The sequence below is a fragment of the Mytilus californianus genome, unplaced genomic scaffold, assembly GCF_021869535.1.
Source record: "Mytilus californianus isolate M0D057914Y unplaced genomic scaffold, xbMytCali1.0.p SCAF_8, whole genome shotgun sequence".
Classification (NCBI taxonomy): domain Eukaryota; kingdom Metazoa; phylum Mollusca; class Bivalvia; order Mytilida; family Mytilidae; genus Mytilus; species Mytilus californianus.
The window spans coordinates 51596869-51614566 of NW_026262734.1; the positions used below are offsets into that span (position 1 = coordinate 51596869).

The 17698-nt window shown below is 31.9% G+C and overlaps 1 protein-coding gene across 4 annotated transcripts in view; it reads left to right on the forward strand.

Annotated features, from left to right (window-relative positions):
- The first annotated feature begins 212 nt into the window (after positions 1 to 212).
- LOC127710844 (hemicentin-1-like) overlaps positions 213 to 17698 on the forward strand; it is a 62643-nt gene continuing 45157 nt past the window's right edge. The window contains exons 1-7 of one of the 4 annotated variants that reach the window (XM_052216804.1): positions 219 to 366; positions 3121 to 3212; positions 4634 to 4676; positions 7400 to 7582; positions 9327 to 9481; positions 12930 to 13149; positions 15775 to 16026. In XM_052216804.1, coding sequence (XP_052072764.1) covers positions 7510 to 7582; positions 9327 to 9481; positions 12930 to 13149; positions 15775 to 16026 — 700 coding nt within the window. In that variant the 5' untranslated portion in view covers positions 219 to 366; positions 3121 to 3212; positions 4634 to 4676; positions 7400 to 7509. Of the gene's footprint in view, positions 367 to 3120; positions 3213 to 4633; positions 4677 to 7399; positions 7583 to 9326; positions 9482 to 12929; positions 13150 to 15774; positions 16027 to 17698 lie in introns of all 4 variants that reach the window. The other 3 variants (XM_052216802.1, XM_052216801.1, XM_052216803.1) reach the window with 3 other exon arrangements.

Below are 17698 nucleotides of genomic sequence, written 5' to 3' on the forward strand. Positions count from 1 at the left end.
AATTCTATACCATCAAACAAAAAAGAGCTAAATAGGTTTGTCTGATTCGTAGTTTAAATATAAGCTAAAATTGACTATTAAATTATTAAATGAAATTATTGACTTTCATTTTTCAAAATTGAGCTTATCAGATATACATGATATATGAATAATTGTCATAAATGAAATTGAAAATTATTTCTGCTATTTAATAGGACCATCATAGCTAGTCAAAAGGTCAGTTTGTAATACCGTATAAAATGCATCTAACACAGCATGCATAGAGAAGACATACTCTGTTTTGATCAAGTGTAGTCGTGGTAGCTACAAGTGTAATGGTGTGGATAAATATAGTTTTACTTTTATCAGTAGTAGTTGTGTACTCAGGTATGATTTATTTTGTTCGTGGTTTACAAAGTTGTTTTAGGAATTTTTTCTGTGCTTGATGTTTATTTTACAGATATATAGGACGAATAGAGAGAAATATCTAAGTTCTACATTAAAAATGCATTAAGTTTTATTTCCATTAAATGGTTTTTTAATCATTATAAGACAAAATTTTGAATATATTTATGTCATTCTTTTGATATTTATATTTTAAGCATATTTGAAATATATTAAATCATCAATTTTCTTTACTGGTCTCCAAGTTCGCTTCAGCCTAACAGAGGTCTATGATTTTCTGCATCCAATTTATTATGAATACCTTTAATCACATAATTTTATATGGTAAAATATATTGTGTTAACATCAAATTTAACAAGACTTCTGTACAAATATGTTTAACGAGTTAATTAATGAAACCATGACGTTACAAAAACTATTACACGATATAATGGCAGTTAAGTTTTTACAACGATAACATGACGTAACAAATACAAAAACAACATGCAAATTTAGAATAGGTATAGGGGGAGGGTTGAAATCTCAAAAAATATGTTTAACCCCGTTGCATTTTTGCGCCTGTCCCAAGTCAGGAGCCTCTGGCCTTTGTTAGTCTTGTATGCTTTTTAATTTTAGTTCATTTATATGTTTTGCAGTTTGGTATGACGTCCATTTTCATTGAATTGTACACATTTTGTTTATGGGCCAGCTGAAGCCCGCCTCCGGGTGCGGGATTTTCTCGCTGTGTTGAAGACCCATTGATGGCCTTCGGCTGTTTTCTGCTCTTTGGTCGGGTTGTTGTCTCTTTGACACATTCCCCATTTTCATGCTCAATCTTATTAATGTATATATCCTTAACATACTAGGCGCCGCAATTAAACGCTATTACCAATTAAATGAGCATTTTTTCGAATTAATAACAAACATGTCTGTTATAACATAGACACTTTTTTTGTCAATGAACGCGATTTAAAAAAATCAAGACATTTAGTTGCATGTAAAAATGATCTCAATAATATGACAGAATCTGATTATGGTTTGTAAACGAACACCCCTTCCGAGTTTTTGAGATACTTCAGTGTCATAAGCATATATCTCTAGGAAGAACAAGTTGACTATTGATCTATTGCCTACTCCAAATTTTTTACGCACTATATTGTTATCCCCAAATTATATCCGCCGTGCACCAGGTCTTTGATGATACTAATGTTTTATGAAATTGTAGGCGAGTCATTGTTAATATTGTAGGAATTCGCTACATACCAGCGCTCCCCTGGAATATGGAGGTCTAGACAGCATTAGTTAACCATTTTTTTCTGATATTATCCTTTGGATCTGAATAATTATTAAAAACGGAATGATAAGCTAATACTACATTTTCAGTTTTCCAGTTAATTTCAGTACTGTTAAGACATTTTGCTTGCAGTCAATACAGATATGTTCAGTCTATGTTCAGACTGCTGAATAGCTGCTATTTATCTGTTCACATCATCGTCATACTCAGTTGTCTCAAATGCTACTGAACCGTAGTGAATTGACCGCAGTGGATTAATCTGAAAATTGACTGAAAAGCTGAACATGACTTAATGAATAATTTTTCAGACATGTTAAAATCACAATGACCGTTTCAGACTAAATTTCATTTACTATTGCTGGAATCTTATACGTTGTATGTGTCGGCATATTATTGCAGTTTTTTAGAATTAAAATTCCATGATCTGAGAGTAAAGTGTCCATTCTATAGGTTGCACTTTGTAAATACAGCTGTTTCGCAAACCACGCCTCTTTTGTGGTGATATATATTGTATTCATAGATATATTGTTTTGTTTACCTGCTAGTTCCCAGATATAATTTCTATGTTTCATCTCGTAAAGACATACCTTTGAAAGGTTACCAGACTAAATACACATGAATAGCGTGAAAATTGAAATTGAATTCTTAGGAAGACCCACAGAGAAGGGAAGGGTAGAACAGATACTTAGTATAAGTTTAAACTCTAAGAAGTTCGGGACATATAGATGTTGAAAATATGCAGCGCAGCCCTTTATTTTGACCTTTGAAAAAAATAGTAGTGCCTATAAACTTTCGATTCTCGGATATAATTTTTTTTACGAAACTTCATAGTAAAATTGGTACAGTTTCAGCCGTTAAGGGAGTTCCTATGAGAAATTATGTTGTCTATATTTATTGAAGTGCAACTTTTAATAAACATCTGAATTAACGGTAAAATTCAATCAAGTTATCTTCATTAGAAAAACTAAACTACATACAAAACGTTCGTTGTTTGCGAGGCTGTCGGATTAGGGTTCATTTTAAATGTATTAACATACATGACATAGTTGCATTAGGTAAACTGGTGAGCATGTCGCTCTGATTAACGCACGTGAAACTATGCGTTGTGAACTGACTGTTATATATTGGGTCATTTCAAACCTAGTACATAATCTGAAAGGTATTTAGATTATTTTATCATTTGAAATTATAAGATATGAATAAAAACAGTCAGGAAAACTCGGTCTTTTTTAGTTCCCGTTAAAACAGCAAACAAAATCAATTTGATCGGAGAAGTAGAATCTGTCTTGACGGGATGATGATATGAATGCGCTTCGGCCTAATGTACTCTTTACCGCCTATATGTTCGACGAAACCAATATTTGTTGTCAATAGATTATGCTTTGGAGGTAATGGATAAATATCATACTATTAGCAGTAATTTTATTGATTTTGACTTAGATTTACATTGAAGCCTTTTGTAGAAGCAAAGCCTGACATTGAGATGTCGTACAAGTTTTCTGATACAAGGTGCTGGATAGAATGTAGTGTAACAGATATGCCAGCCAATTCTGAGGTATATGATTTTGATTAATAATTTAAATCATCTGATTCGGCCTTTTGGTAATTTTGTTTAAAGCGCACTGATGAGTCTTACGTAGACGAAATGCACGTCTTCAAATTATAAGCCTAGGATCTTTGTTGAGTTTTATATATAACGTTATATAGCACCAATGTAACCGTATCAATCAAATAATTACAAAGTCAGGAATATGACCACTGTTTAACAGTTGTTTGAAATGTTTGAGCTTTTAATTTTTCCATTTTGAATTTTCCTTGGACATGTTGGAGTTCGGTATTTTTGTATTTTTTCTTTTTACAACATTTTCTACTATTGCGTCCCTTGAAAATTTACTTGATAAAATAAAACAACGTCAACAAATACTACTATGTATACTGTTGAGACTACACACGTCCTATATAAATGCTGCTACGATTGACAATCGTATTTACCTACACGTTTTTGTTCAAGTGTGTTTGTGCTCTATTTCTGACACGTAGCGTTGTCATTTTAGCGATATTTTTTAGACATTGCCATAAAAGCGGGAGGTTTGGCTAGCCATAAAAACAGGTTCTACCACCATTTTTTTCTTAAAATGTCCTGTACCAAGTCAGGACTATGGCAGCTGTTATTGAATAGTTCGTTTCTATGTATGTTGGCGTTTGTTTTTGTTGCACTTCAGTTTTCGTCTTATAGTTGATGTGTTTCCTTCGGTTTTAGTTTGTAACCCGGATTTGTTTTCTCCCAATCGATTCATGACTTTTGAACACCTGTTTACAACTGTTGTCTTTATTTATCTATTAATCTTGATATGATGGAATACATTCGACCTCATAATATAATACAGACTTCGTTTTGTCCAATATAGTTTGCTGCTTTGTCTTTTAAACTGATCAGCTTTAATAACTTTAATTATAACAATGTTACAGTTATAAGGTAGCTACTTTATTACTTTTTATCACAACATGACAAAACGAAATTAAATATGAATATATCAACGATTTTTAATACGTTGAAAAGTCAGTCTTCGAATTGAAAAAAGTTTCAGAACTGCTTCTAAGCATCTAACAACAGAAACGAAAGGCGGAAATAGCAAACTGAGTTTGAAGACGAATTGAAAATCGCATGGCAAAAAAAAAAATCGACTAAAAGACAAACAACAGTATCATGAGTATACAAAACACTACATAAACATTTAAGCAACATAAACCACAAAAAATAACGGGGGTGACCTAAGGTGCTTTGTAAGGATAGGCACTTGATAAAATTGTGACACTCGTCGTGTTGATCACCAAAAAATATGTTCCAGATTAATAATGATTAATGTAAAAAGTAAATCTAGAATCTCCGACTTTATCAAGTATATGCACCCCTGAAAAGAAATAAAACCTAAAGTTCAATGAATTTTATCAATACAAGACATTGACTATTTGCAGGTACTTTTATCGAAGATTTCATCAGAAGACAACTCTGTTTATTGTAAGACCTATTACATTGATTATTATGTTATAGAAGTGCATAGCTGTTTTAACTTAGATATTTGTTAAGATTGAAGGATATCGATATACAAATAATAGCGATTTATTCATTTAACATGTTTGAAAATAAATGCACTCTTTTACTTCAATCATGGGTTCGAAAATGATGAAAACATAGATCTCAATCTAATTTAAATTCAAAATTAAGGAGATGTGGTTTGATTGCCATTGATAGAACTATCCACCAAAGCTCGAATGAGGTGACAGGGTATATATCCTTTCCTCACCTCTAACAACAAAATAAGACAATATGTACAGATCTTAGAGTACGCACAGTCACTGACAGCCAATCCAGAAGCCAAAAACAACTACAGTACTTGCAACCCTTAGGTGTTACTGTTTGACGGGAACCTGACTGATCGGTGAATGATCGATGGCGGATAGAATCCGTCAGATACGTCAAATAAACTATGTGAGAGTTATAGTGACAACGGTCAGCGATCCATCAGAAATTTAGTATATGCACAGATCGAACGGAGACGTATATAAATATTTTTTGTTATGTAAAACGAACTCTTCGGTATTTACATGCAATAAACGCAGACCTCTACGAATACGCCTAATTTGTAATCTAGTTGTAATGTTTCTGTATTACTAAAATGAGATAAAATGTTATCATTTGAAATAAGTACCCTATTTAGCAATTTTGCATTTTAATGTCACTAAATAATGAAAATATAAATAATATAACAGTAAAGATACTTAAAGCTTTGTTTGGGTTGATTCAGAGTGCAATTATTTTTTTTATTTTAATGGAAATCATGAACCGCCAATAGAATTTATTACTTTTTGTACATCAGGATGGGTTTTTTTTTCAAATAGTGATAAATATCAGAGTAAAGCTACCAAAATTGTGTTCGTATTTTAAAAAAAAGCCAATATTTCTTCTTTTTATCCACTTTTATGCATTGTTTTTTGCAAAATTATCTACCGTCATTAATGATTTTATTTTAGTACTTTCTGTACATCAGGATTGGTTGTTTTTCATAAAATATGCTAAATTTCAGGGAAAAGATAATAAAAACATGTTCGCATGGCTTAGAAAGCAAATATTTCTTACTTTATATCAGAAATAATGAAACGTTATTTGCAATCAGTCATTATGAATACCTTTAGATAAGTAATTTTGTATAATTTGTGAATAATATAAGGATAATGATACTTAAACTTTTGTTTGTGATGAATAAGAATGCATTGATTTTTTTTTATTTTAATGTAAATCATGAACCGCCATTGGAATTTAGTACTTTTTGTTTATAAGAATGGGTTGTTTTTTACAAAGAGTGATATATATCAGAGAAAAGACAGGAAAATTGTGTTTGCATTGTTTACATATGCCAAATTGTTTCATTTTTCTATAAAAAAAATGCACTGTTGTTGGCAATCAGTTATTTTAGATGCCTCTGAATAAATTCTTTTATGAAATAATTTAAGGATAAATATGTATAAACTTTTGTTTTTGTTGAATAAGAATGCAGTTATGTCTTTATCGATTTATTTCAATGGTTTCAATGTTTAAAATACCAATATTTCTTCTTTTTATCAAAGATAATGCACTGTTGTTAGCAATCAGTTAATTTAATTCCCTTTAGATAAGTTACTTTATTTATAAAATCTGAATATTATAGGGACTAAGGTACTTAAACTCTTCTTTGTGCTGAATAGGTGTGTAATTTATTAGATTTAATAACACAAAACCATCATTGGATAGAATTATTTTTGTTGGGTTATTCTCCAAAAATATGTTGATTTTTGAGGGAAAATATACTTAATATATTGTATGCATTGTGTTCGAGTCTCCAACTTGCATATATCTTTATTTCATTGAAAATGATACACCGAAATTTGTAATAAATGATCATTTTATTTAATTTTTCAGGAAAAAATGTAACAGTCCGATTATCAGCACTTTAGCACTTTTCGGATTTGAAAACAATAGCCTTAATATAAACGATAATCACAACTATTTAATGATATTTAAATTTAGTTATATCTGCATATTTCTCTTCTCTTTTAATTTTTAAAACTTAGCTGAAAGATTAAGGATTAAATGCCGAGCTTCTGTACTTAAACGATTCGTTTTCAGTGGCGCCATTTTGATTTAATGAAACGGAACTAAGATTCCGTAATTTGTATGAGCTCAACATGTGACGTAGAAGAGTTCAATCCGTCAGAAAGGTCGATCCGTTCGATCATCCGCTCATTGATTGCTAAAATAGTAACTCCTAAGGTTACTGACAGCTAGTCTTAAAGACAAAAGCAAATAATAAACAAAAATCATGTATCTAATACTAAATATCAATCGATTCACATCCAACATCCAATGCACTGAGAGTTAACACGATAAAGACGTCATTAACAGTCAGAAAAAAACATGACTTTGTGTTGCTATTCAGTATACAAAGTTTGGTAAATGAGTTGACATTGTGTGTTATTGCTTCATAGATATGAATAAATGGGAAGTAGGTGCGATTCTCAGTTGTCTTTTTTTGCTTTGTTATCGTAATCTATCATTTGTGTGTTGTGCCCCGTTCGTTATCCTTTCAATCAAAATATCCATTTGACTGTACAATATTGTGATTTTCCACACACACACATATATATATATATATATATATATATATATATACCTGTGGTTTTATAAAACTGACTTTGCTATTTTAGACTTTTCGAAGGGACATCCTCAATACAGATTTTACAATTATCATGATGAGGTGCAAACAGATGTTATGGTTCAGATACTATCTAATTACGTGCAATAGGAAGGTGAATACATGTGTACAGTAAGAGAGAAAACTCCTGATCCTACAACATGGACAACAGAACCTGTATACATAAAATATACAAGTACGTAAAATGAAAATAAAATACTACCACAGATAATTACAATGTCAATGAAAAAGACATTGCTTAAGTGGTGCAAATGATTTTGATGCAAATTATGATCGTACATACGATTTACCCGATGAAATTACATATAGCGCATGAATAGATGAAGATGGTAAATTATTTGCTTATTTCGCTCATTTGTGGTTATGTATTTTATCCTTCAATACAGTGAACATTTTTAATTTTTCGATAGTGGCCTGACAACAAATACTACACGCTAAAATCGACTTTATAGTTACATGAACAAATAAAGAGACGTTATGATAACACTGATATGAAAAAAAAAAAAAATAAAAACCCCAAAAACAGCAAGCATTTTGAGGTTTATATACGTGATAAAAAATTAATCCTTTAACGACTGTGCGAATTCGCAAATAGAAAAAAGCAGACAGAATCATTATGTATAAAAATACCCTAGAGAAGTATGAGATATCTTCTGACAAAAATTTGTGTAGCAGAGGTGCAATTTAGATTAAAATTGTTGCCATTTCGTATTTACATTTATATTCCATACATGTCACATGTAATGTCTGTAAAAACTAATTTTGCCAACCTTTGAAGCCAACGAAATTAGAAAAGATAATTAACTACAACGTAAAAATTGAGAATTTAGTGTTGTTCATTTAAAATAAAATGTTCGTGTTGGAAAATATCATGGAAGTTGTCTGGTATTGTCACCACTGGGAGTATTATACAAATTCTAAGTTTCAACAGACAGGAAAATAAAACAAAATTGAAGCCTATTATACAGAAACAGTGTCGGTTTAATATTGATATAAACTTTGATAAAATACTAACTTGTCTACATAAATGCTACGAATATTTCGAAAAGCCAAAGTCCGAACAACGTTGAATACAATTCAAAAAAAAAATTTGTTTTCTCTTTCGTAGAAGAGGAATTATTGTCTTATTCGTAACAGAGATGGATTGATTTCTTAATAAAAACATGCGAAGTGTACACTTTTCTACTTCACACATACGTGCAATGACTTTGGGACATTATAAGTGGTATGTGAACATGAACAGATGAAAAATAAATTACTTCAGCAAAACAATAAGGATTAATTGATGTAGGAAAGAACAATCAATAATAAAAAAAGACTTAATTCAATGAATGAGTCATACATCTTTATAAGTATCAAATCTAATGTCCTGAACAAAATACAATATAATTCAGATGAATAATAATGATTCTTTGATAGTGGATGTGAATTAGAATACTAAACATTGAAAATGTGACTCCCTCTTAGCATACTAATACACTTTGCTATATGTTTCTGGACCGTGGGTTTGAAGTTCCAGAGCGGAACATTTTGCATTTCCCATGATACACCCAATAGATTAAGGTTACGATTAAAGTATCTTAAGGTAAACACCTTTAAAATATTTCTTACAGAAATGTTGTATCACGGATTTTTGTCATGAACATACTAATACATTTTTACATCTAACGTCATTCAACCCTCCGATATCACCGGGCCTTTACAGTGTTCATGCATCATTCTTAATGTATTTTTATATAAGGAGGCGCGGCGCGATTGCAAATGAACAAATATCCACTAAAGATCAAATGTCGTGGACGTTATCAACGATACGTCTCCGTATGAACTTCAAAAATGATCGTAAACAGATAGAAAGCCAACCAAATTCTTTATATCGATATATATTTTTAATGCAATCTCTTTTTATTTGACTATTGCAGCTTCTCCAAAAATCACAGACTATAAGTATGATAGAAATTTGAAACTACAGTTTTTAGTTAATGGTACCGATTTTCAATACGAATGCATTGCGACAGGCATCCCAAAACCTAATATAACATGGACAAAAGTAGGCGATGAACAGTTTCTGTCAGTGGTAAGTTTGTATCTGTATTATAAGTAACTGTCTGTCGCCATGTACGTTAAAAGGCGATGCTGACTGTTATTTGTCGATTTTTCTATTTTAGAAGTTTCATAATCAGATCGTTTCTTTAATTTAAATACAAAATTTGCAAGTGAAGAGAATTGAATTTTGCAGTATTGGGCTAAATAAAAATAAAAAATAAAAAAAAATACGCAGTAAGAACAATCATGAGATACGTGAATGATCTTGAAAGGAAGATGGACACCAAGACCGATAAAAATTCCTGCGAAATTACAAACGAGTAAAGATATAGGTTGCACTTTTTAAATACAGCTGTTACACAAACCACGCCTGTTTTTGGGAGATATATAATATTCATAGATATCTTATTTTGTTTACGTACTGGTTCCCAGATATGATCTCTATGTTTCATCTTATAGAGATATAACTTGGGAATGTTACCAGTTTAAATAAACATAAATAGCGGCCACCTTGAATTCTGAGGTAGACCCAAAGTAAAGAATTTTAGTGTAAGTTTAAACTCTTAGAAGTTCGGGGCATATAAATGTTGAAAATATGCCGCACAGACCTTTGACAAAAATAGTAGTGCATATGAGCTTTCCATTTCAGGATATAATTTTTTACGAAACTTAAAAATGGTACAGTTTTAGCCGTAAAAGGAGTTCCTATGGGAAATTGCATTGTCTGTATTTACAGAAATGCAACCTATAGGACCGTAAGTCATGTAATTTTTTATCAAAAAATATAAAACACTCATTAAACATGTATTAAATTATTTAGTTTAGCATTTCACATGCTTGTGTTTACAGAATAACTATTGATGACGCCCTATACTAAAAACAAAATGACGGCATGTAACCTAATGTTTTGATTATATACATTCATTGCATATTATTTTCAACTATTAATGAACATTACACGTGTTGCAGGATCTCAATATTGACGACTTGAATTCTAAACCTCCTGATTGCACCTGTGCTAGTTCCCCATTCATATACAATCCGGCTGGCCAGGTTTACTGGTGACCTCAACATTGTCAATAACACTTCCCTGCGAATGTGATGTCCAAAGGTCCGAAATATCGTGAGCCTAAATCTATCAATTGGAAACATAACTCCAAAATACTGATGGATTCAGTCAAGGATTATGCCAGGCAATGGGTTAAACGCGAGAAAGAAGACGTAGATACTCTTTCCGAATGGAATAAGGCTGAGAGGTCGTTGATACAAATCAGAATTAAGGAACTGAATGGATGGGTCTATCAGTACCCATGCTACGTCAATCTTTAAAGACTCAAATGTTGCAAAACACTTATCCTACCTTTACGGCAAATATGTTGTTGTCCCCGAAGATAAAGCACCAAACAACATCGTTTTTATGTGTAAATTACATTACATAAACTGCTTGATAAATGAATTAGGTAATGACAATTCACTTCGAAACTCAACTTATACCCCCATCACACTTACTAAAGAGGAAATCCGAGATAATCATAGGTCTATCTATGTTCCTTTGGAATTTCTACCAAAGATTAAGAACTGGCTCTTCCTTCACTGTATTGGATACCTAAACTACATAAGTGTCCTTACAAACAACGATATATTGCTGGGTTTTCCAAGTGCTTCACGAAACCTGTTTCTAAATTATTAGCATCAATTTTATCAGCAATCAAAGCCGGGCTTCAAAGTTATTGTGACAGTGCCTATTCCAGAGGTGGTGTGAATCAGATGTGGATACTAAGAAATTCAAAAGATCTTTTAGAGTACATACAATCTAAGACTCTTTCAACTTGCAATAGTAAAAAAAATTTGACTTCTCTACACTTTACACAAGTATTCCCCATTCCAAACTAAAAGACAAATTGAAAGAATTGGTATTGCTTTGTTTCATAAAAAAAAATGGCTAACGTAGATACAAGTATCTTGTCTTAGGGAGGGATACATCTTACTTTGTAAAAAATCACTCTGATTCAAACAAAAAATTCTCTGAGACTGACATTATCAAGATGCTTGATTTTTTTTATTGACAACATATTTGTTACGTTTGGAGGACGTGTTTTTCAACAAACTATCGGCATTCCCATGGAAATCAACTGTGCCCCTCTTCTTGCCGACTTGTTCCTTCATTCTTATGAGGCTGACTACAAGAACTTCTTAGGAAGAAAGAAAAGAAGTTAGCAGTATCCTTTAACTTTACTTTCCGCTATATAGATGATGTTCTCTCACTAAATAATTCAAATGTTGGTGACTATGTTGAACGCATCTATCCCATCAAACTAGAGATAACGGATACAACAGACACAGTTAAGTCTGCCTCATATCTTGACTTACATCCAGAAATTGACAATGAGGGTCGGTTGAAAACAAAACTTTACGACAAAAGAGATGATTTCAGTTTCCCAATTGTGAACTTTCCATTTCTGTGTAGCAACATTCCAGCAGCACCTGCATACGGAGTATATATCTCCCAATTGATACGATATTCCCGGACTTGTATTTCTTATCATGATTTCCTTGATAGAGGGTTGCTGCTCACAAGGAAGCTTTAAAACAAAGAGTTCCAAATGGTGAAGTTGAAATAATCGCTTCGTAAATTTTACGGACGCCATCACGAGTTGGTTGATTGTTATGGAATATCCGTTTCACAGATGATAGCGGATATGTTCCTTATGTCGTTACTACAGTCCCGTTCTTTTTCCACGAATGTGACCTACCGAATAAGACTTGTTATCGGGTTTGTACTAACATGAGCAACACGACGGGTGCCACAGGTGGAGCAGGATCTGCTTACCTTTCCGGAGCAGCTCAGATCACCCCCAGTTTTTTTTTTGAGGGGGGGGGGGGGGTCGTGTTGCTTAGTCTTTAGTTTTCTATGTTGTGTTTTGTGTACTATTGTTTGTCTGTTTGTCTTTTTCTTGTTTAACCATGGCGTTGTCAGCTTTGAATGTCCCTCTGGTATCTTTCGCCCCTCTTTTTTAAGTTTCTAAACAGACAGCAGCAGCCTTAAGCCTTGGCTCTTCTGTCAGTTGTATATATTCTTAAATTTGTTTTTGAAATATTCTTGTCTGAACGAACTTTAAACATAAGGATAGTTTCATCAATCTATTGAACAACTTAATTATCATTGATGTAAATTGGGCTTATAAGTATGGTCAGTCAAAATGTTATTTGTCCAGTAAATAAAACGTGTGCCTAGGTGAGTCAAATATAAAAATAATCGTCATTGTATTTACAGACATATTTTTTCCCTATTGGAAATAAATGACCGATTTTTTTTTATCTCTAAATAAAGTTCCATAAAAACTATGTTAATGCACTTATTCTTAAAACAAGTAAAAATCGCTTTTTTGTCAAAAACTCAAATTGTCAATAAAATAATTGATTTTGTTGATACTTTTAATCTTTTGTTTAATTTTTACTTGTCTTGTTTGTTTTGACAGGGTCCACTGTTACATTTTTCATTAATAACTAAAGCTGAAAATGGAGGGTATGTTTGTATAGCTGAAAATGGCGTAGGAAGAGAAGAAGGTGTCAGACAATGGATAAAAGTTTCTAGATACAAACCGACGATGAAATATGATTCTGTTCCTTTCAGGACAGTTACAGAATACGAAATAAATGAGCATTGGGTAGATGGAAAAATGCAAGTCTTGGTTCATGGTAAGATTACAAAACGACAAGTCTCTGTTGCAATAATATAATAATATACACGAGATAGGTGGAAACTCTTTTTTTATGCACCATATCAATATCATAAACGAAATGCTATTCTTATAGGTCATGTAGATGTCATACTACTTTTTTTATCTAGTATAATGATAAGATTTTTAATTAATATACAAACATTGTCTCATATTTAGTCACTAGGATTAAATAATAATATTTGTCACATGTTGAGCAGGTTTTGTGGTGGGGTTCATGTTGCTCAGTCTTTTGTTTTCTATTTTGTTTTGTGTATTGTTATTTCTCATTTTTTTTTTTTAGCAATGACGTTGTCAGTTTATTTTAGACTAATTAGTTTGAATGTCCCTTTGGCATCCTTCGCCTCTCATTTATTCATACTTATTACAAGATAAATAATACACTAGGGTGAGACAAGCGATATACACAAAAAAAACCAGTAGAATAGATTATCGGTAGATATATTTCTTAATGGATTTTCATAGGAATTATAGCTGAGTCAATTGTGGTGAAGTAAATACTTATTCTTAACCTCCGTTCTTGTTGGTTGTTTGCTGCCCAAAGGCAAGTTTCATGTGTTGTATTATGTTTTTTGTATGTTGTTTTTTTGTTGACTCTGGTGTTAAGTTTAATAGTTGAGTTCGTCAAATTTGATAACATTTTCTTTTTTTATTGACAGAAATTCTGCATTTTGAAATAAGTAAGATATATAAAAAATCATAGGAAATGGGTTTAATGTATGATTCTCCTTCGGTGTTTTGTACCTTCAAAAGTCTTACTTAAGTTAGTTTGTATGCATTCCTCACTTATGTTAGTGAATTTGAACGTTAATCCAGCATGAGGATGCTAAAACTGCAAATTCGTTGATTTGAAATAAAAACCCAGCAGTCAGGTTGATGTAAATAAATGACAATTTTGATCGAAGTATGTCACTCACCAAAATAAATAAATGTGAGTCAACAGGCAATGTTAAGCATATTTTCTAACTAAATGTTCACTTTTTGTTAGGAATGTCCTTCTGTATACAGTTCTTTAGATAACTACTAATCAGTTGCCAAAATCTGGCCAAATTTGTGTTATTAGCTATCTTGAGTGATTTTTAAATTATACTAAGTTATCTGAGAAAAAGCTTAAACATATTAAATGAATGCAAAACTACTGTCATGTTTATGACTTGGTACAGGTATTTCCCTATATACTAAACGGTAGACTAAACCTGGTTTAATAGCTATATAAACCTCTCACTTGTATGACAGTCGCATACAATTCCATTATATTGACAGCAATTTCTGAACAAAATAAACAGACATAATAGGTAAAAATGTCAAAAACTGGGGTACAGCAGTCAACATATTGTGTTTATCTAACAGACCATAAAAACAAACAACTATGTCAAGAAAAATAAAATGGCATGAAATATAGTCTTTTTGTTATCAACCTTTACTCAATGTAAACACAGGTCCTGTGATTAGACATGTTAGAACTTCTAAGTGATTGATAAACAGACATATTAAAACAACAAATAGCAGAAAAACACCATCAAGACCAACGAATTATGATATCGATACTAACGTTGATAGTGTTTCTGATAGATTTAACCATCTCTAAATTGGTATTGATATATTGTTATGAAAACTTATGTTCCTACATACTGAGGATACTGAGAACGTAAATGTTGCATTTATACTATCTGTTGGAAGTCTATTGATTGCTAATTCGAAAATTAACTGCCAACGTCATGGCAAAAAAAAACAAAAGAAAAAAAGAAAAAATCAAGAGACAAACAACAGTACACAAAACACAACAGAGAAAACTGAAGACTGGGTAAGCAAGTTGTTAATTTATTTGAGATAGCCGTCAGTTACGTAGAGTACTTTTACATCGGCAATTTGCGTCTTACGTCTTTATATTAGTTTTTTTGTGTTCATCACGCTTAACTGAAGGTTCAAACAAATTCTCCAAAGATATCAGATAACAGATATTAGAACGCCAGAGGTAAGTTACATCTTCATTACCCAATAATGATGCTCGAATCAACGCAACTGTGACCAAATCATGTTTGAAGAGAATTAAAAACCGATAATTCCAAAAAGAGTTGTGCCAAACAAGGTCAAGCCATTTCCGACTTATGTTGTGCTGTTAGAAGTCAAAAGTTACGAGAGAGTTAAACGCTTATAAACATGCTAAATCCCGCTACATTCTGTATTTTCCTGTTGCTGGTCAAAAGCCTTAATTTTTTTATTGTCGTTGTTTCCTGTTTATTGTGTTTGCATTCGTTATTCATATTGTTGTAACTGAGGCCGTTGTGTTTTGTGTTTGAATTAGTTCACATTTCGAATTGGCATTTTATCTAGTTTCAGTAAGTTCATTGCTTTCAGAAATACTAACAAATTGGCCATTCAGTCAATTCCGGTTGTCATTCGTGTGTATAAAGGAAGTACCTAGCATATTGTCAACACTGTAGTACCCCTTATATGCTTTATGAGTTCTATGCATTCCTATTGTTGTTATATTCCTCTCATATTAAACTGGGCTTTTCACACTTCTAATGGTTATCTGTACAGGATCATTATATTATTTTTATGCCGAATGTTCTTATTTTAGGTTGCCCTAATCCAACTGTTACCTGGTGGAAAGAAAGTGAAAATGGTAGAAAGAAAATAACCGAAGAAAATAATAGTTATGAACACGGCTTTATCATATCCCATGGATGGGACTTCTCTTGTTATACAGATACTATCGAAAACACAGAATATAGCTTGAAAATGCACAGGTTCAACAAATCAGATCTTGGAACCTATGTTGCAAAAGCGGAGAGCAGTCTTGGTATAGTTGAGTTAAAGTTCATAATCAAACGTAAGTTTGGTTAGAATGTATATGGGGTTTAGCATATGAAATCCAATCACAATTAAGAAATGAGTAGAATTCACCAGACTCAGATGATTAAAATATTGCAAGATTTGGTTTAGCACGATATATATATATATATAAACTGTAAATTTCAGCAATGATAATTAATGTGATAATAAAATGTATTCACTATCGACAGACGAAAACACAACTGATCGGTTCTAAGTGTCAATTATTACAAACGACCGTTCGGCGTTCTTTCCGTGGTCCCCCGTTCAGTGATAAGTTTGGTTATCTTTATACATTATGACAACAGCATAACATGGAATTTTATTTTACTGTATTGCATTTGATAATCGTTAGCTTACTCTCTAGGATTTAAATAAATGCACATACTTTTGGGTTTGTTTAAGTTTGATTACTGTATAACGAAGCGGGTGCAAACTATACAGACAAATTGTTTTTTTCTTAATAATGGAATGGAAACCCAATTAACAAGATACGCTTTTCAAATAAATATACATGTGTTTTACATGTTAAATGTGATATTGTTTTCTGATGAAAAATAGGTGTTTTAAAATTATGTACGATTTAATTTTGAGTGCAAGTGAAACGTGTATTATTAAGTAAAAAGTTGGGTTTTTTTTTGTGGTAAATGAGGAAATATCTTTGATGCAAACTCTAAAGATGATTTTATAGAGATCGAACTAAAAGCAAATTACATTTCACTATCTTAAAAATTTAATATTGGAGAGATCTGGGTTCCTTCTGCGGTAGTATTCAAATCGTGATGGGATACAATACGTCACGTTATCGACACAAACACTCATCAACGACTCTTTTCTTTATGATGTTTGAGCTAATGCTAAAAAATTTACTGTGAGTATCTTAAAAATTTATTTGACGTTTATTATTATAATGATATCTTAAATATAGTAACAATACTATTACATCAATGTAATAAAAGCAGAAATATTTTTAAGAACCAATTTTCACTAAAAGAATGTTGATCGAGATAGTGAACACTTTATATCTGTAACACTTACACGCATACACATATAAACGAGTAATAATGTCAGCGTGAACACGAAATGGAACATACCCATTTCTAGCACCTAATCATTTAAAGTTATAGATATACTTAGCAGATGGTGATCGGAATAAGTGAAACGTATAATGTTCAAAGTATTTTTACCTTAACATGTTTAATGTGATACAAAATTGGGAAATTTCATAAGAATAATGAATGTTATGTAAATGATTACTTTTAAACTTCCCTTTGGCAGAATTTCCCCCCGATTCAACGACGATATTTCAATCAAAAATGATAATGTATATACAAAAATATCCCCTTTTCACATGCACTACTACTTTTCCAAAGTTAGTATTTATGTGGACGCGTAGAACAAAAATTATGTTAACGTTTAAATCTGGAGCCAGACCTATGTTAAACTGTGACAAAGTAAATCCTCTTTATTGTCTTAAGACATGTATCCTTCCCTCTTTGATATATATTTTGAGAATGCAGTAGGGTTTGATAAATGGAACAGACAGACTACACTAGATGACAAACTAAAGAAAACAGAATAGTTTCTCTATTTCATGTTCAATCATATATAAGAAAACAAGTTGAAAATGCTATGGTCAAAATGTCTACTTTAAATATTACTATCTTAAC